The sequence below is a fragment of the Mustela lutreola genome, chromosome 2 (genome assembly GCF_030435805.1).
Source record: "Mustela lutreola isolate mMusLut2 chromosome 2, mMusLut2.pri, whole genome shotgun sequence".
NCBI lineage: Eukaryota > Metazoa > Chordata > Mammalia > Carnivora > Mustelidae > Mustela > Mustela lutreola.
This window is the reverse complement of record NC_081291.1, coordinates 95,245,973-95,265,945: the sequence shown is the minus strand read 5'-3', so window position 1 is coordinate 95,265,945 and position 19,973 is coordinate 95,245,973. Positions and strand designations below refer to the sequence as shown.

Sequence of the window (19,973 nt, the reverse complement as noted above, 5' to 3'; positions counted from 1 at the left end):
CACTATGGATCTACTACTGAAATCAAGAACTCTGACAACATTAAATGCCGGGGAGGATGCAGAGCAACTCTCATCCATTGGAGTATGAGGAACACTCATACATTGCTGGTGGGAGTGCAAAATGGTATAGCTACTTTGGAAGACAGTTTGGCAATTTCTCACAAAACTAAACATATTTCTGGGCGCCTGGGTGGCTCAGTGGGTTAAGCCGCTGCCTTCGGCTCAGGTCATGATCTCAGGGTCCTGGGATCGAGTCCCACATCGGGCTCTCTGCTCAGCAGGGAGTCTGCTTCCTCCTCTCTCTCTCTCTCTCTGCCTGCCTCTCTGCCTACTTGTGATCTCTGTCAAATAAATAAATAAAATCTTTAAAAAAAAAAAATTAAAAAAAAATAAAAACTAAACATATTTCTTACCATATGGCTCCACAACTGCAATCCTTGATATTCACCCAAAAACTTATGTCCACACAAAAACCTGCACACGGATGTTTACAGCAGCTTTATTCAGAATTGCCAAAACTTGGAAGAAACCAAGAAGTCCTTAATAGGTGAGGGGAGCCTGGGTGGCTCAGTGGTTTAAGCCTCTGCCTTCAGCTCGGGTCATGATCTCAGGGTCCTGGGATCGAGCCCCACATCGGGCTCTCTGCTCAGCGGGGAGCCTGCTTCCCCCTCTCTCTCTGCCTGCCTTCTGCCTACTTGTGATCTCTATCAAATAAATATATAAAAATCTAAAAAAAAAAGAAAAAAAAAAGAAGTCCTTAATAGGTGAATGGACAAATAAACTGTGATACCTCCAGACAATGACATATTATCCAGCACTAAAAAGAAATGAGCTATTGAACAATGAAAAAACATGGAAGTAACTTGAATGCATATTAGTAAGTAAAAGAAGCCAACCTGAAAGGCTACCTACTGTATGATTCCAAATATTCTGAAAAAAAGTACCATGTGGGGACCATCAAAATATTTAAGTAGCTGTCAGGGTTAGGGAACAGAGGGATGAATTAGCAGAATGCAGAGGATTTTTAGGGCAGTGAAAATACTCTGTGTGAAACTATAAATGGTGAATATGTCATTATACATTTGTTCAAATGTGTAGAAATATACAACACCAAAAGTGAATTCTAATGTAAAACAAAGATTCAGAATGATTACGATGTGTCCGTGTAGGAGTTTATCAGTTGTAACAAATCACTCTGGAGAAGGATGCTTATAACAGGAAAGGCTATGCATGTGTGTGGAGTGCAGAGTAATATAGGAAGTCTTTGGACCTGTTGCTCAATTTTGCTGTGAACCTAAAGCTGCTCAAAAAAATAGTCTTTTTTTTTTTTTTTTTTTTTAAATTTGCAGAACAGACAGATTGCTCATCACCACCATCTTGTGGGCAAGGAAGCAACAACAAAATAAAAGTCAAGACATCTTCAAAACTAAGGAAAGAAACAACTGCCTCATTCCATCAAACCTAAGATTCCACCAATTAAAAGACACATTATTATTTCAAGTACTACTAAGAAAGGGAAAATACTACCAATTAAACTATGACACAAACAACTATAACTAGCATTCTAATTTCACAGGCATTAAAATATTTTAATATCAATTAAATGTGGTATATTGATTTTCCTCTTAAGTTCTTATCAGTGTTAGAGACAAAACAAGAAACAAGTATCTTCAACTGCAGCACAAGAATTTTAAGAGTAACATTAGGACAATAGTAAAAGAAATATAAAAATTTGTTCTCTACTTTTGAGACACTAAATTTAGGTAATTTAAGAACAGAAATATATAATGTTGGATTTAAATAACTTCTAGGATTTCACCTAGCCTTCCAATTCATTTTGCAGATTTTAATAGTTCCACACATTAAAATTTGTCCTCAAAGTAAATGAAAAATTTACTAATATGGTGAGGGTTAACACTTTCTGAACACTCTTAAGAAATACTTTTAGGACTGCCTGGGTGGCTCAGTGGGTTAAAGCCTCTGCCTTCAGCTCAGGTCATGATCTCAGGGTGCTGGGATCGAGTCCCGCATCGGGCTCTCTGCTAGGCCGAGAGACAGAGAGCCTGTTTCTGCGTAGCAGAGAGCCTGCTTCCTCCTCTCTCTCTCTACTTGTAATCTCTCTCTGTCAAATATATAAAATCTTTAAAAAAAAAGAAATACTTTCAAACATTATCTCATAAAATCTTCATAAAATCCTAGTACAGGTGGGCTTGCAACCCAGAAATGGTTGACTCCAGGGTCCATGCTCTTTTCCCCACCGGTGCAAGTATGGGTGGCACTGATAAGAGATTCACACAAGTTCACTCCAAATCCTACTTACCTGGCTGAAGCCTTAAAGCGCTCTAAGAACTGAAGTCTCAAGCTCTCATGGCCTGGGAGATCAATCAAGGTCAGGCTAGTGGCCTAAGGATGGCAACAATAACATTAAATCAGTGTTTTGGTCCTGGCTCACATTCACAACATAAACTTCTCATATGAGATTTCAGGTACCAGAACAGCATCCATTTTTATCAATGAATCAAAAAAATGTTCACCATAATTAATTAATGAATCAAACAAATGTTCACAAAGCATCCTGTATTTATAAATCATTAGTAGAGGCTCCGGGGATTTAACAGTGAGCAAAACCAAATATAATCCCTATTCCAACAGGGTTTATAATATAATCAGAAATATCAACATAATGTAAAATTACAAATAAATGTAAAATTACAACTTTGATAAATGTTCCCAGGGTATGTGAGAAAATGACCCTCTCTGGGGGAGTCATGGAAGTGTAGTCCACCTGAGCCTGGGAAATACATTAGTATGAATAAAAACAAAAACATGTGAAAACAGCAGTAAATATTCACAAACTAAATGATGTGACAGGAGATCTATACTTTATTATATACCATGTTACCATTACGGGACCTTTGTAAAAACAAAACATTCCTTTACATGTTCCACTATAATTTAACTTTTGAATATCTGACAACTAGACACACCATTTATTTGTTCCAACTGTCAATATTTCGTGTCAATCATTCAAACCGTGAGGTGTTCTGCCCATACTGAGCTGACTCATTAAGCACCCACCTAAGAGCTACTCATTTCAGGCCTTGAGCTCAGGTTCAGTGTGGATGTAGCTGTGCTCAGTAAGACTCTGATATAACCCTGGTGCAATTACCAGGCCCACAAACATTTCTCAGATGCTCTACCTCATCCATAGCCAGCCTTAACCACTGTTCAGCAGGAGGGAGTCAGTATCATGCACTGATCTCACATAATTATAGTTGGATTCATTATGAGCCATCATGTAGTCTGTGCAGTCTTTCATGGGTAAAAATATGATGTACGGTAGTTTTAAAAAAAAAAAAATCCTGGGCGCCTGGGTGGCTCAGTGGGTTGGGCCGCTGCCTTCGGCTCGGGTCGTGATCTCAGGGTCCTGGGATCGAGTCCCGCATCGGGCTCTCTGCTCAGCAGGGAGCCTGCTTCCTCCTCTCTCTCTGCCTGCCTCTCTGCCTACTTGTGATCTCTGTCTGTCAAATAAATAAATAAAATCTTAAAAAAAAAAAAAAAAAAAAAAAAAAAAAAAAAAAAAATCCTGACAAAAGTCTAGGGACATTTCATTATCACCACTATACCACCACAAGCAATTCAAAAGACACAATATTGGACACATTACTAACTTGAGAGAGACAGACTACATCCAAAACATATGGGGGGGTGGGAGGAGGTAATAAAGAAGGGAGGAATGCTCTATATTTTCTTTTTTAGAAAGAGCACACATGAGTAGGCAGGGGGCGGAGTCAGAGGGAAAGGTAGAAAATCTCAAGCAGTCTCCATGCCTAGCAGAAAGCCATACGTAGGCCTCAATCTCATAACCCTAAAATCATGACCTGAGTGGAAATCAAGAGTCAGCTGCTTAACCAACTGAGCCACCCACAAACTGTTACATTTTCAGTAACAATATGCAAGTTTTATATATAATGCTAAGTTTTCCAAAAGGAAAAAAGTAAAAAGATACAAAGTTAATTTAATAATATATATTATTGGGGTGCCTTGGTGGCTCAGTGGGTTAAGCCTCTGCCTTCGGCTCAGGACATGATCCCAGGGTCCTGGGATCGAGCCCCACATTGGACTCTCTGCTCAGCAGGGAGCCTGCTTCCTCCTCTCTCTTTCTACCTGCCTCTCTGCCTACTTGTGATCTCTGTCAAATAAATAAATAAAATCTTTAAAAATATATATGTATATATTATTTAACCCAACATATCTAAAGTATCTTTTAAACAAGTAAAAAAAAAAAAAAAAATCAAGAAATTGTTGATACTTTACTTTTTCATCCCAAGTTCAAGATCTGGTGTATACTTTACATTTACAGAACCCCTCAATTTGGACTAGTCACATTTCAGATGCTCAATATGTCTCACACAGCCAATGGCTATTCCATTGTAAAGTAAGGGTCTAAAGTATGCCCAGGAATATCCTACTTAAAAAAATCTGGCACAAGTCCTCCAAGAATTAAAGATCTCCCAAAACTGACCTTTTAAAATCTAAACTCTTGGGAGTTTAAAAAGGACTGGGCTAAAAAATGTACCAGGAAAAGTCTCTTAACCATTCTCATTCATTCGTCTATACACCTACCCCTCCAACCAGCCCCCAGCCTTTCTTCCACTCACCAAATACTTATTCATTACAATAGACTTGGCAGTCACTATCCATACTCTGGAGCTAAATAGGTATATAAAAAGTTCTTCTCATGATTTCCTTACTGGCATTTTTGAAATATACTCATGTATACTCTTTAGGATGTCCACTGCAACACTGTAAAAGCAAAAGAGTGTAACAACAAACTAAATGTTTGTTAACAGAGTTCTTAAACAAGAACTTAATTGAATAGTGCAGCCACATAATGGAATACTATGTGGCTCACAAATCAACCAGGTGGTACTATGTGTACAAATGAGGGAGAAAAACAAAACAACACAACTGTAATAGTCATATTGTTAAAAAAATAAAATAAAATAAAATATGGAGCACCTGGGTGGTTCAGTGGACTGAGCACCCAACTCTTGGTTTTAGCTAAGATCCTGATCTCAGGGTCCTGGGATCCAAACCCAGGTCAGGCTCCATGCTCAGCAAGAAGTCTGCTGGAGATTCTCCCCTCACTTCTCCCTCTTCCCCTCTCCTGGCTTGTGTATGGGTGTTTTCTCTCTCTCTCTCTCTCTCTCACACTCTCTCTTGCTCTCTAAAATAAACAAATCTTTTTTAAAAAAATTAAAATTAAAATTAAAAAATAAAAAATAAAATAAAAAACCTAAAAACAGTGGGCAGAACAAAGAGTTAAGAAAGAAAATAATTGGGATGCCGGCTGGTTCAGCTGGTAGAGCAGGCAACTCTTGATCTCGGCTTTGTGGGATCAAGCCCTGTGTTGGGTGAAGAAGTTACTTAAAAATAAAATCTTAAGGGGCGCCTGGGTGGCTCAGTGGGTTAAGCCGCTGCCTTCGGCTCAGGTCATGATCTCAGGGTCCTGGGATCGAGTCCCGCATCGGGCTCTCTGCTTGGCAGGGAGCCTGCTTCCTCCTCTCTCTCTCTCTGCCTGCCTCTCCATCTACTTGTGATTTCTCTCTGTCAAATAAATAAATAAAATCTTTAAAAAAAATAAAAATAAAAAAAAATAAATAAAATCTTAAGAAAAAAAATTAACAGATATATAGATAGGTTTGCATATGCACAGACCATCTGAAGAGCCCATAGGAAAATAGTAAGTTATTACCTCTAAGGAGAAGACCTAGTAGGGACAGGAAAGGCAAAATTACTTTTCACTGAATATTCCTTTTAACCTTTTGAATTTTTGTCCCATATACATATATTACCACTTCAAAATATAAAGGGAAAGGTTTAATGCTCACCCTCTAGAACTCACGGTAAAGTTGGAAAGAAGACATAGAAACAAAAACTAGTAAAATGATAAAACATCAGTGTGTATGAAGTACAACAAAACAGGGGATGGCAAGATTGCTTGGATGACCAAAAGCAGAATTTGTCACATGAACTCTATCTATCCATAAAAATAAGCTACGAATGGTACCTAAACCATCAGACTAATTCATATAACAAATATCCTTCCCTGATGCACCAAAGTAAAATTGTCAGACTCCCAACATTCTACAAACCCCTTACCCTGGTATTGTTGACTCTGTACACAGCAGAGCTGTCGGTGATAGATGTCTGAGTGTCTCTGTAAAGGCCAGTTAACAACTGTAAAAAAAAACAATTTGAGGGAGATCAGAGTAAATATATAAATAGCAAACCTAAAGAGAGTAACTCTCCAGTTGGTCAGGTCAAATAAATGAATGTTGCTTGCAACAACTGTTTTTCCCTTGTAGAAAAATCTAATTCATTGCATCTATATTCCCCGCTCCACGATGGGGAAAAAAAAAAAAACAAAAACAAAAAACAAAAAACCAGAAATAAAAAACCTAGTTTCAAATCCTTACTGGCCAAATTCACCAAACGTCCATTTTTAATCATCACAAATGATTACAAGTTATATTTCTGTAGTAGAAAGGAAATAATTTATCTTCTCAAAAGGAAGAATAATAAGAAAACCTCTGCTACAATCCATAATGAAAAATTGTTTAAAATAGTAGGTTAAATATTAGTGAAAAGATGGCTCAGTGGCCCAATATGTCAAAGAATCAACCTTTTAAAAAACTTCCTTGACAAGCTCTCAGACGAGTTTGTTAAACAAGATTATACACCCTATACAGATCACTGTCTTCTCTCTCTTCAGCTGTTCTGGCATCCTTGGACACCACAGGAAAGTAGTTCCATAAAACTATATAAATTTTGAGATAAATACTAAATGTTAGTAACTGGCAAGTCAAGAAAACAGAAACGGTCAAGAAATCCCAGTTTATGAATTTTTCAAGAGCCTGTTCAACTTTTTCAAGTCTTTCCAAGTGAATCAAGAATTAACCTCCCAAATTGTATCAGCTTCCTTTCCAGAATGAACTACGACCACACAGGAATAACGATATGGCCTAACATTTCCCATTAACTTTAGAAGAGGTGTAAATCAAAGCATTTACTCTGACAAAGAGCAATGTTTTCCCAGAGTCGCACAGGCCAACAAAAAGAACAGCTCTTTGACTGCTCCTTCTGCTCCGGATGAACTTCCAGAACACTGCGGAATAGAGAAAAACAACCAAAATTATGCCCTGATCATCAACAGTACACCTGTATTGTTGGGGTAGGGAAATAACAGAAGTTAATCACAGAACACCTCATTCTTTTATTGTTTTCACCATCACTATAATCATTACTATTGTTAGTGTTACGGGTGGGAGAGTCCGAGCTAAGTGAACGGAGGTCTGGGTTCTTGGATTCCCATAAATGTGATGTTGTGCCCCCAGGCTTTCAATGTGTAACCCACTTATCAATGTCCTTGCCTCCACCTCCTCCCAACTAACCGCCTACTCTATCATTAGGGACTCCTCTAAGTGCCAGCCACTATCAACTGTCAACCCTTCGGTGTCTGCGTCTGTGTTGTGGACTTCTCAAGTGCAATCTTGACTTACTGTGTATCCCCAGCGCCCAGCATGCAAATTTGGAGTGAAGAACGCGTGAGTCTTGGTAGTAAGAGCAAAGAAGTGGGCGGCGGGGGGGGGGGGGGGGGGGGAAGGACCGCGCGCTCAGGCGTAAAAGGGCCCACAAAGAAAGAATAACCCGCGCCTCCAAGGACCAGGACGTCACTGCAAGTGTCGCAGGGAATCTTCTTTAATGGAACGTTACTCCCCGTGCTTCAGGAAGCAAGGCAGGCTGGTATAAGAGGTGAGTCTCCCTTCTAGATGCCCCCCAGGTGCCTCCGCCGCCCCGCGGCCGCGGTCTGCACAAGCCCAGTCCAAACTCGGAATCCCGCCGGCCGTACACCCGTCAAAACCACCCACCGCCTCTTTACCCAGCGTCAGCAGCACCGCGAGAATCGCCACCACGGCTGACAGCAGCGTCGGGTCCCTCTGCTGCAGCTCCTGCCGCAAGTAGTCTAGGTGGGGCTGGAAGGCTCCCCCGACACTGCCGCCATTCGCCACCCGCCGGGTGTCCGCGGAAGCCATGGCTGAGCTGCGTGGTCTCCAGCGCCGCGAAAGCGACGTGGCCCTAGACTCTGCGCAGGCGTCCGAAGCGGAGCATCACGGGAGTGGTAGTCCTCAATTTATATTTCCTCTTTCAGGGGCGGGGATCCCGAAGGTCCTGATGGGAGTTGCAGTTCTCTTGCGCACTGTTTCCACCGAACCAGCGGCGTTTCGCGGAATTTCACGAGGGACCTTCTTATCCCTTAAGATAGGAGTTGGATATCGCCTCCCTCTTCATGGGTGTGGACGAAATGATGGATGAATAAAATGAATGGCTTAAGAAATCTTTACTGAGAATTTCCAGTCTCTCCCTTCCCGAGATGAGTCTTGTGAGGAACTCAAGGATTACACAAATATTTCATCTGAGTATAATGTGGCATGGGATGTGACGGAGAATGTACGGTGCGATATGGGAATACAGAAAGGGACTTATAATCCTTCACTGGTTCAGAGAAAAGCTCGTGGAGGAAAGTGAGAGGAACTGAGTCATGAGGGATGGGTCAGCCTCTGCAGGTGTAAAAGGAGAAAAAGTGCTCTATGTAGAAGAAAACGAGCAACTCAGTGTCCCTATACTGTAAGTCTAGGGCTGCAACTGAGATTTCGACATTGTGGGAAGCAGCTAGGAAAATCAGTGCGTGGGGTGAAGCTGTTGAAAAGTGCGGCTGTCGTTCTTGCCCAGAGTGGACAGTCTCTACTTCTGCCAGGCAGGTATGTGGGGCCAAAGTGGCCTGTTTTTCCAGAGAAGCCAGAAGGGAAATGTTCCACTTTTCAAATTTCAGCAAGTAATGAAAAACACTAAAAACAAAAACAAACAAACCCACTACCACCAACAACAATAACAAAAAAAATTTGTCACCCAAATAAAACACCTTGGGGGCCCAGAAGGGGCCCACCTAGGAGCTGCTAGTTTGCAGTCTGTCACTAAGCTGATGTCATTTCAGCGGAAGTGGCAGGAGATGAAGCAGAAAAGTTGGCAGGTATGACCGGAAGTGATTGTGTGCTATGCTGAGGAACCTAGACAATATCCAGAATGGGATAAGAAGTTTCGGTTGGGGGTAATAGAGATGATTGGCAGATAAATGGAGAAAGGTGATTTGAGAGAGGAAAGACTGAGGCAGGGAGACCAGCTGGGAGTTGTTGCTGTGTTTTGGCAAAAGATGTGCGGGGTCTGAACCAGGAAAACAGGTGTAGGTGTGGAATGAGACCAAAGATCTGAAAGATGTGTAGAAGGAAAATAGGATGTGGTGATTATTTGGGTGTGCTGAGTTAAGATGGAGAGTTAACAAGACTGCATCTGAAGTAGTTGATGTTTTGTACTAAAAAGAATAGAGTACATAAAGTGAATTAGAGGGGTTGAGGTCATAACCAGAATGAAAATCTCCTCTCTTTTCTATATATTGAGTTTCAGGTGCCTCAGGGCATTTTAAAATCTTGTATTAACCAGGTGATAGAATAAACAGATGTAAAGTCTCAGCAATAGGTGCTATATTTTCCTCCGAGTTTCAGGCATAAGTAAGTTGTCATTAAAATCAGGGACGGAATGAAAAGTGAGGAGAAAGGAACCCACAAAGATACCTAAAAAGGAAGAGTCAGTGGCACAGAAGTAAGGCATGTCCTGGAAGTGGTCAGCAGCAGCTCTTGTAAGAAAGGGGCTCCTATGATGAGGACTTGAATGAAAAGCGAACTTGGAGGGAAGAGTGAGGGGAGAAATGGAGAGGAGGGATGGGTTTGGAAGCAAGTGTGATAGATGGAGAAGAGGGTTAGACGGTAATTGCTAACATTAATGAGTGCTTGCTAGTGCCAGGCACTGTTTGAAATCATTTTAATTTATTAATTTGCTTAATCCTCACAGCAATCCATTATTCTATTTTACAGAGGTAAATGAGGCAGGGGTTAAATAACTTATCCATTAAGCCCAGGCAGTGGGCTCCTTTATGCTTAACCGTATGCTCTAACATAGTACAATTCATTTTCCAGGCATTTCATTGATAAATGTAGGCAAATAGGGACTCTAGGTTAAGAAAGGGTACTTAAGAGGTAAGGCTAAAGAAAGTAAACCAACTACTTTATTTTCAATTAACATTATCAGTTAAGACTATCAGAAATGACAGTAATTTTACCACGTTCTCTTTTTCTTTCTTTCTTGTGGTCCTGGGCCCTGCTCTGTATCCATCACCCACAATGTGCGTGCACACACACACACAAACACACACACACACACACGCAGAGCTCCTTTACAATAACCATTGATTCCTCTGCTAGGAGCTAAAAGTGAAGGGAAGGAGGAAGAGCCAGACGGGGGAACATCTACTGTTACTATCGCAACTGTGTAAGAATTTTTAGTCAGAGCTATGTAAATGAGAAAGATCTGCTTTGGTGGTAAAGTTTGGGAATGATGAAAGAAAGAAGGTTTTAAGAAGACACAGACTTTTTTTTTCCCCCCAGTATATTTCCTGGGTAAAGTCAGAAGAAATGGGCACGCCTTCCACAGTCAAGTGGGAAGGTGGTGTGGTTCTCAGGAATCAGAGCAGGAGAGAATCAGCTGCTTCCTATCCTCTCACATCTGCACCAACACACACTTCCAGGAGGTATGTGGAGATGAACCCAGAGGAAGGACAGGCGGATACTGACTGCTGCTTGCTGAAAGTGTCGTGCTTCTTCGTCCAAATAGCAAATGGAAAGTTACAATGAAATAAATGCAGTGACACAATTTTTCCCATCTCTTTTATTAATTAAAATATCTCATTTACCAGACATATTTTTCCCTCTTCTATTCCCAGTAGCTCCAAAGCATGATGGAAACGATCTTATACTCAGGGACTCCAGTCATGTGATTGGTGAGTGGTCAGCAGTATCAAATGCAGTTAACAGACTCAGGATTGAAAGAATTAAAATTGGTTTTCACAGTTGGCAGATAGGCGGTGACCTTGGCCAGGGTAGCTGCAGGGAAGTGAGTAGAGCAAAAGACTGGTTTCTGGGTATTCAATCATTAATAAGTGAGGCATGGAAAGAGTGAGGAGACAAGGCAGTGACTACTGTGGGAATCAGGGTCAAGCGATAATTTCAGATGTTCCAGTGGTTCACTTTTCTGACCTGCTAGAATCAGGACCTGATTCAATATACTGATGAAATTCATTTAAAATAATTTAAAAATATATGTCTTCTATATTCTTTTTCTGTCCTCTTCTGAACACTCCATTTCAGTATCTCACTCTCCTTCCTAACCCCTCGCTAGCAACACACACACATACAGCCACATACAGTTGATTCTATTACAGTAAGCATGCAGACTCCTTTCAGAAAGAATTTATACTTGAACTGTACCCAGGAGGTGTGGCTGTAACACCAAGACCAAAGCCATGGAAGGGGTCAGATGAACATTAAACTCTGAAGGAAGGGCTCATTTGTACATGTATTTAGTCAGTACTCAAAAAAAAAAAAAAAAAAATCCTCCCAAGCCAAACATTTAGAAAACAATGAAGTTTTTAAAAGATAACACCAATAATAATTTTTATTTTATGTTCTACAGAGGTACCACCGCCGAACTGTGAAACCAAACAAACCATTCAGGCCAGTGAGACCCAGAGGGAAGCTTATGGGTTATGAGAGCTCCCATCTCCATCTGGTGTGGCTTCATCTTTTGGATTTTAAAATCTGTGGAAATTGCAGGCCTCCAGGAGTTCTGTGAGACAGAGAAGAGAGGTAGGGCAGTCAAAAACCTATTATATTTATTTTCTGTTGAGAGAATGATTAGTTAAGCCTGATATAAAAGCACTCAGACCCATTGGGGGACTGATGCGTGGACCGGGCTGTTCTCCCAGTAGCCTTCTCCACTTGCCTGCACAGCTCCTGTGTCTTTCTGGGCAGTACCACACAGCAAAGATGGTAACATGGTTTCCCTGCCCTGTATCACCCCCTACCTTGTGTCTCATAGGCAGGGCTCCCACACCTAAATCCATGTAGCTGGGAGGAGCCTGGTAGGACTGTCCTCTCTGACCTCCTTAGAGAGGTGAGGAACTAATACAGCAAACACCTAGAACATGCCAGTTTCCATTGCTAGGGTCTGGAGAAGGAGCAGAGAAGAGCAGAGCCAGACTTTCTACCCTTATGGAGCATATAGGGTAGGTGAATGTAACCTAGGTGTTTACAGCAGTGGCTCTGGGTAAGTACATTTCTTACGTCGGAATTATGGGACCCTGGCACAGACTTGCTGAATCAGTATCCCCAGGGCCTGGGAATCAGTATTTTAAAGACCATGGCTCACTTACATGCACACAAAAGTTATAGCACAACCTCCCTCCAACCACATGTTCTTCTCCCACATCTTCCAAATGATTTTCAGTGATTAAATGATGTCCAACATAGTTATAGTGCAAAGGTGTGTTTTATTGTATTGTAATGCTTAGAAAAATTGTGTTCTAGATGAGCAGTAGGTATGGCAACTTTATGGTTATAAAACTTGTCATTGTTAAGCTCACAAGAGTAATGCTGTGTAAAAGAACTTTCTGCGATGATGGAAACTTTCTCTTTGCTCACCTATCTGGAGCTACGTGTAGCCACTGAACACTTGAATTGTGGCTGGTGTGGCTGAGGTACTAAATTTTTAATTTTGTTTAATTTAAATTAATTTAAATTTAAATTGTCATAGATTATTAGAGGCTACTGTATTTATTGGATGATGCAGCTCTGTATAAAAAGGAGTTTACTGGGGCACCTGGGTGGCTCAGTGGGTTAAGACTCTGCCTTCGACTCGGGTCATGATCTCAGGGTCCTGGGGTCGAGTCCCGCATTGGGCTCTCTGCTCAGCAGGGAGCCTGCTTCCTCCTCTCTCTCTCTGCCTGCCTCTCTGTCTACTTGTGATCTCTCTCTGTCAAATAAATAAATAAAAATCTTAAAAAAAAAAAAAAAGGGGGAGTTTCTGCAGAGCAGTGGGCATGGGCACATGCAGCTTCTTCCTTGTCTTAGTAATGATATGGAATTTCTTCATGTCTGAGTGGTTCATTACCTTAGTGCCCTGAGCCTGTGTCTGCCTTACCACCTACCCATACAAGTAGCCTTTCACACATACGGGGATTACCGTGTTCTCTCATCATCTCATCTTGCCCATTTCCATTGCTCATCCCGGGAGGGCCACAACCCATTCCTCCTTATCTACCCACCACCCAGAAATGCTCCCCCCTCCCTCCCCGTGTTTGCATATCAGCTTCCCCCATGCATTCCCCTTACTCACTCGAGGTGGAGCACTGTCTCATGTTAGCAACAGCTCTGACATACGCTGCTCCTAAGTAACTTTCATATGTGGTGCTTTCTGGAAGTTTGGCCAAACATTTTGTGTCGTCCCTGAACAGAAGGTCCTTGGTTTCCGAGTGGAACAAACAAAACTTGCCTGAGCAGTCATTTCCATTTCCTCCAAACATAGTCTGTCAAATGGATGGAAAATGCATGAGGACCTGTGGCAGCGAGCAGCTGAGAATACAAGGATGGGGCTGAGGGGGATAAAAGCTGGGAACCAGCCCTGGGACGAAAGGGAGGTGTAGAGGATGCCTCAGGGTGTTTCCATATCCTTCACCTGGCATTTACCCATTTTTGGCCCCAGCTTCATACTTTCTTAGGCCCCAGCATCCTCTATGGGGTTCATCCTGGTCTCACCTCCTCTGGGAGGTCCCTCCCACCCACCCAGTCACTTCTTCCCCATTTCATTGGTTATGGCCTCGGGGACTGCTTCCAGGAAATGAGAGAACAGAAACATGTCCCTTCCAAGTAATTACTGTCAAAAAAGATAGTAAATGTGATCCCCTGCCCCCAATGAGAGGTGGTACAGGTAGTTGTTAAATTTCATGTCTGACTGCATCTTTGATCCTATCCTACGAGGCTTAACTCTAGATCTTGTAGGATTATAATGAATGAATGTAGGATTATAATGAAATGATGAATATGGAAAGTTTTACATCTAACACCTAAAAAATGTCCATTGAATGCTAATTATTATTATTTACCTTAAGAGGACCCACAAAGATATGCTACCTTAATTTAAAAAAAGAACAACTAATGGCAGGCAGGAAGCTGTTGTTGAGGGGAAAATGATGTTTGTGGGTAGAGGATGCTTAGAATATTCAAGCAGCCTCCCCCACCCCCACCTCCCTGGCAGAGCTGCCCTGGATTGATTGTTCTCCCCAGAGGGCAAGCTCCCTGAGGACAGGGATCCTGTGTTTTTCTGGCTGTTGGAATGGTTCTTGGACTCTATAAACAAGAGAAATACAGTCCACCTTTCATGACTTATATCATGGAGGGCTGGCACACGGGATCACTCTCCTTCGTTTTCAAAAAGGACAGAGGTGGAGAAAATTGAGTGTACCACAGAGCAAGGTCAAGGTTGAGCAAGAAAGCAGATGTGTAGACCCAAAACAGGTGGATCACATGGAACCTAATCTCCAGTGACCTGGAGTTATAAGTAGAGCTGAGCCTAAGAAATCCAGCCTCCCTATCTTAGTTTCCAGAAAGAGAATGCTTGAGTATGGGCTGCATTTAGCACTGAACTCTCAAAAATAATACCCACCCAGGAGGAAAGAATGGGAGGCCCTGGCTGGTCCATACCTGCTGCTCAAGTAATGTTTTGCTAACACAAGATGCCTTATCTTTCCGTGAGACCACAGCATGATTTGGGGCCTTGGCTAGGAAACAGTTGTCAGCGTCGCTCACAGGCTTCCTACTGCCATCAGGGCACAGCAGCTGGAAGTCTTTTTCCTTCAGATTCTTAGCCCAATCTTCAGTGTTCCTTCCTGGAGACAGAGAAAGTGGGTCAGTCACAGCTTACAGCTTTGGTCAAGGTGCCCTCACTGAGGGGAGGTGACCAACCCACGGACTAGTGAAGGACCTGGCCAGCAGAAGTACACACACTGGGGTCACAGTGATGTGGAGAGGAAGAGACACTCCCATCTACATAGGTCAGATTCAACTCACACTCAACCAGGAATTCCTAGCAACCACCTCTTCCAAACTAACCGCCCCACCTCACCAGGAGAAAGTGAGCTATATATTCTTGGATGATGTTCAAAAACATCTTCATTTCTACTGAATTCCAAAGCATCGGGGCTTATTACTTTACCATATGAAGAATGCGACCCTCTAAGCAGGCTCATAATCTCTGTGCAATACCATCTGGCATTAGCAAGCAAAAGACCTTTCCCAAAGGCCCTTTTGTAAACCGGACGAGTGTTCTAAATCTGACACACTCATACTGGTTCTAGATGAAAATGTGCACATGCCTCTGTGCATACAGATCCGTACCCTTTTCTTAGCCCCTAGCTTCATGATTTCTGTATTCTCTCTGAAGAAAAGAAAATCGCACCCATTTTCAGGTTTTCAGCTCCTTCCTCCTGAGGCAATTCTCAAATATATTTTCCCAATTTTTAGTTCTCATCTAAAAGGCAGAATTGCAAATCTTTTTCTTTATTTAATGCTCATTTAAAAAATTAAATGAGCAACTAATATGTGATTTCACTATCATAAAATTATGTATTATATGTAAAATAAAAATACCTCTTTGCCTACTCTCCTCAAATATATACTTACAGTTTTAATAGAAAACTCCAAATTGCCTGTGCCTCTCCCACAAGTAACTTCATACATCTTTGCTCATCTTCTAATATTTCTCCTTCCCTTTCTTACCAGTCCCTCTAACTCAGCTCCTTCCAAATGAAACCCACCATCATTCTCTCCAAACCAATTCTGTTCCACTTCATAATGTAAGAATTTACGTAATACTATGCTGCATGCCTTCTGCAAGCTGCAGTCTTATTGGAGGAGGAAAACAGCTCACATACCAAATATATATATATATTTGTGTGTGTGTGTGTGTATATATATATATCTGTACCCATATATATATGGGTACAGATAACAATATGTATAATATATTATGTGCTATACAAAATAAAATATATATAATATTTTATATTTTGTGGAGCACATTCTGCATATTGTGTGAGCCAAACCAGCTGGCTGAGAACATATTCATTAGGGAGAGCTGGCTGGAGGAGGCATGGTTTTAGGCATGTAAGGTGTGTTACACATACTGACCGCTGTACTGACCACCAAGAGACTAATCTAGGCCTGACTGGCTGGGCATATGATAAAGTCCTCAACAGGGACAGAGACTGTGAGAATAAGAGTGGATTTTGAGAGAACTATGAGGAATTTGGGCTTACAGAGTTTGAGATTGCAGTGCCAGTGAGCTTTGTACATAAAACTGGCCACATGGCAATTAGAGACTCTGGGATGTTACTTAGATGGGAGGTTAGGCCTCTGCTGTATGTTGCCGTCAGGGTATAAGGCTTTTGGGTAGAGAGGTGAAGCCAAAAGTAGCCCCACTCAGAGGAGTACCCCCAAAAAATTTTTTTCACTCAGGTAGTGTTAAAAAAATTTTAACACTCAGGTAGTAGGAAAAAAGACAGCCTTTTAAGGAAAAAGCAGAAATAATAGGAAAGAAGAAAGAAAAATCAGCCAACACCGTATTCCTTCAAGTAAGCACTTAGCAGCTTCTGTGTGCCATTTAGTATAGTTAGTGTTGGGATATAAGAGGGGAAAAAAGAGCTCAAAAGAGTTTCTGTGGCCACAGTTTTTTACAGAATGAGATGAACCCAATAATGCTAGCCATATGGACAGAAGATTCTATTGTGGGATGGATGCCATCTGAGAAGGCTTCTCGGAGGAGTCAGTGCTGAGCTAGTTCACTCTAGGTGAGTTTCTGGGAAGAGCTGAGGTTGGGCACAGGGACATGTGAAAGGAAGTGAGGTAATATCTGCCTGGCCTGTAGCGGGTTCTCTAAGCAGTTAGTGACACAGAGGGGGTAGGTGGAATGCTCATTCTTGCCAACTTAAAAAAAAAAATTGTTTGGTATTTCAGTGTCACAGCATCTAATATTCACCCACTAGTTTTAGTAATGCTTCTTGCTTGAAACAATTATTACTATATTATTTGCCAAATGATAGTTTTTTAACTTCATGATTATTTCTACATTTATTCTTGTTCTACAATAAGGAAGATCTTTCCCTTCGCCTTCATTTGTTTAATCAGGATAGACTCATGTATTCCTATGTTCTTCCTACTTAATTCTTACTACCATTATTATTTCTTTTAGTGTTCAAGATGTCCCAGATTTGGCCAGTAGGGGGGCTTTAAATGGCTCCTGTATATTTTGACATATCCCAACATCTTCAGCACAATGATCCAGGCTCACCTTCATTTTTCCTGCCCAGCCATAGAATCAGCTATTTTTCCAAGGGGCCCTGGCTCATCCTATTGGACAATGGTTCTAGAAACCAAGATCTTGGTGTTCATTCCCACTGGTGTACTATTGTCTCTACGTGTTTTGGGGAGACCTAGAATTTATTTGGAATATGTATTGGACCCAGAAATATAGGAAATAGTTTAACAGGACCTTTTGGTAATAATTCACCCAATCTGAATATGGACTATGAACACAGTGAGTATTAAATCCATGTTTGTCTAAATTTCCTGATCTTGGTAATCACATTGTAGGTAAGTAAGAGAATGCCCTCGTTCTTGGGAAATGTGCCCTGAAGTATTTAGGGGAAAGGCAATGTCTGCACCTATGGGAAGGTTCCTGGAAGAGAATTCAGAACCACCAGAACCTCATGCTCCCCACTATTCTGCTTACCCCGATAAACACCTCTGTCTTTACTGAACAAACAGATTGAGAATCAGAGCTCTGGAAACTAACAGAGTCCATAACACATCCACAAAGACATCCTAAGCATAAGTGAGCCCAGCAACCCCAATTTGTGGGGACAGAGGAGCATGTGAATGTACCTTCAGTGTTCTGCATGACTGTCTGGTCTTTCACAAAGGCCACATCTCCCTTCTCCACCAGACACCTGCAGAGTGCCAGACAGGGAGAAAGAAGAGAGCCGGTCAGAGACACATGTGTCATTCAGGAGAGTCAGCTTGTAGACCCAGGGCTAACCATCCGATTTCAGCAGTTGTGACTCTCATTCTATCACTAATCTTACATATCACTCATGTAAGTAATACAGACAAGAAAAACCTCCAGTTTGCTTTGTGGTCATGCAATCTCAGTTCCCACACACTGAATGCTAACTTTTGGCACAGTAGAGTTACAGCATTTCCCTGTCATCAAATAGAGGTATTAGAGGGGCAGTATTCCATTAAGGTGATTACCTACTCACATTCTACTTTGTAAAAATTGGAAACTTGTGGACTGTGAATTGCATTTGCACAAACTCACAAGGTGGCTCTAACTGGAGAATTCGGATAACCTTTGTTTTCTCCTTCACAACCGAGAAGCTCAATTACAATACCACTATCATTGTGCCGTAGATGGACTCCTGAATTACTAACACAAGTCTGGATCAGAAAAGACAATTAAAAAGTAATAAGGTCGGGGCGCCTGGGGTGGCTCAGCAGGTTAAGTGTCTGCCTTTGGTTCAGGTCATGATCCCAGGGTCCTGGGATCAAGCCACATATTGGGGAGCCTGCTTCTCCCTCTCTCTGCAGCTCCCTCTGTTTGTTCGTTCTCTCTCTCTCTGTCAAATAAATAAATGAAATCTTTAAAAAAAAAAAAAGGTAATAAAGTCATAAGGTGCACAGGTGTCTTTATAAAAGTAATAAACACCCCATGAAATAGAATTGTATTTGGAAATGTAGAAATCATGTTCTTTACTTTTGTACATTCCCAGGTGAGTATGGCTGGCTCTAGGTTCCCCAAAAGTGCATGGAAGAGCATGAACCAGAACCCTGACTCCTGTATTCAACTATGGCAGGGTTTCCTCACCATGGCAATAGTAACATTTTGAGCCATGCAATTCTTTATTGTAGGGTGCTGTCCTATGCTTGTAAGATGTTTAGCAGCCTCTACCAATTAGATACCAATAGCACCCAACCCCATTTGATAATCAAAAACATCTCTAGACACTGCCAAAATTCCCCCAAAGGGGAAATCGTTGCCTGTTGAGAATCTCTGATCTGCACTGTTCTGCCAGTCTGGAGAGTGTCTTGTAGGGGCTTGGATGCTCCTTCACACAGGCTTCTACAGATGATTGCTAACTGTGGCACCCTAACACATGTAAGACTAATAGGCCAGGAATGAAAGACTCTCACCTTAGTCCCTAAAAAGAAATCTTGTCAGGGCTGTGTTTCTATTTGGGTCAGGGTTAAAATACTCACCTGAAAGCCCCTGTGTAGCCATAGTATCTCTCATGGTTATTGGGAAGACACTCTTTTCCTGGACTGCTTGCCGAGCCAATACACAGAGCACAAAGACTGGAATTTTGCATAGATCCAGGGGCACAGCCTTCCTGGAAAAATTTATCTGTACAGAAGGACAAGAGTAGGTCAGCTTCTCCTGAGTCAATATGAATAGCCTTCATCTAATACATAACAGGTGTGTATGGCCCAGGATACTTGGAACATATTCAGTGACCTGCCACCAACTCAGGACCTGCCAGGCTGTAGGCTTTAAAAGGAAACTTAATTGAGGCTGAGAATAGAAGTTAATAGACCATTATAATTCAGGTAGAGAGGATTCCATGGGCACCCTATATGTGTCACCACTTATCTAAAGAAAGAAGAGAGGGAAATTACGTAAAAATTGACTTAAAAGGGATAAAATTGCAAGTCTCATTCTGCAAGCTTGTGCTACTTATTTCCAGAAATCTCCTTCCCTTGCCTTTTTTTTTTTTTTAAGTTTTATTTATTTGAAATAGAGCGAGAGAGAAAGAGAGCACATGCAGGGCTGAGGGGCAGAGAGAGAGGGAGAAGCAGGCTCCCTACCAAGCAGGCTCTATCCCAGGACCCTGGAATCATGACCTGAGCCGA

The 19,973-nt window shown here is 41.7% G+C and overlaps 1 protein-coding gene and 1 long non-coding RNA gene across 2 annotated transcripts in view; one reads left to right on the top strand and one right to left on the bottom strand.

Annotated features, from left to right (window-relative positions):
- LOC131824556 (serotransferrin-like) overlaps positions 1 to 19,973 on the bottom strand; it is a 56,186-nt gene that overhangs the window by 15,623 nt on the left and 20,590 nt on the right. Inside the window, 9 exon segments of the mRNA XM_059162647.1 lie at positions 2,321 to 2,403; positions 6,166 to 6,243; positions 7,077 to 7,171; positions 7,946 to 8,116; positions 8,119 to 8,208; positions 13,348 to 13,537; positions 14,712 to 14,896; positions 17,949 to 18,013; positions 19,323 to 19,467. Coding sequence (XP_059018630.1) covers positions 2,321 to 2,403; positions 6,166 to 6,243; positions 7,077 to 7,171; positions 7,946 to 8,116; positions 8,119 to 8,208; positions 13,348 to 13,537; positions 14,712 to 14,896; positions 17,949 to 18,013; positions 19,323 to 19,467 — 1,102 coding nt within the window.
- Positions 7,689 to 8,401, top strand: LOC131824557 (uncharacterized). Its single transcript, XR_009350894.1, has 2 exons — positions 7,689 to 7,818; positions 8,216 to 8,401. It is a non-coding gene; the product is annotated as an uncharacterized LOC131824557 (long non-coding RNA).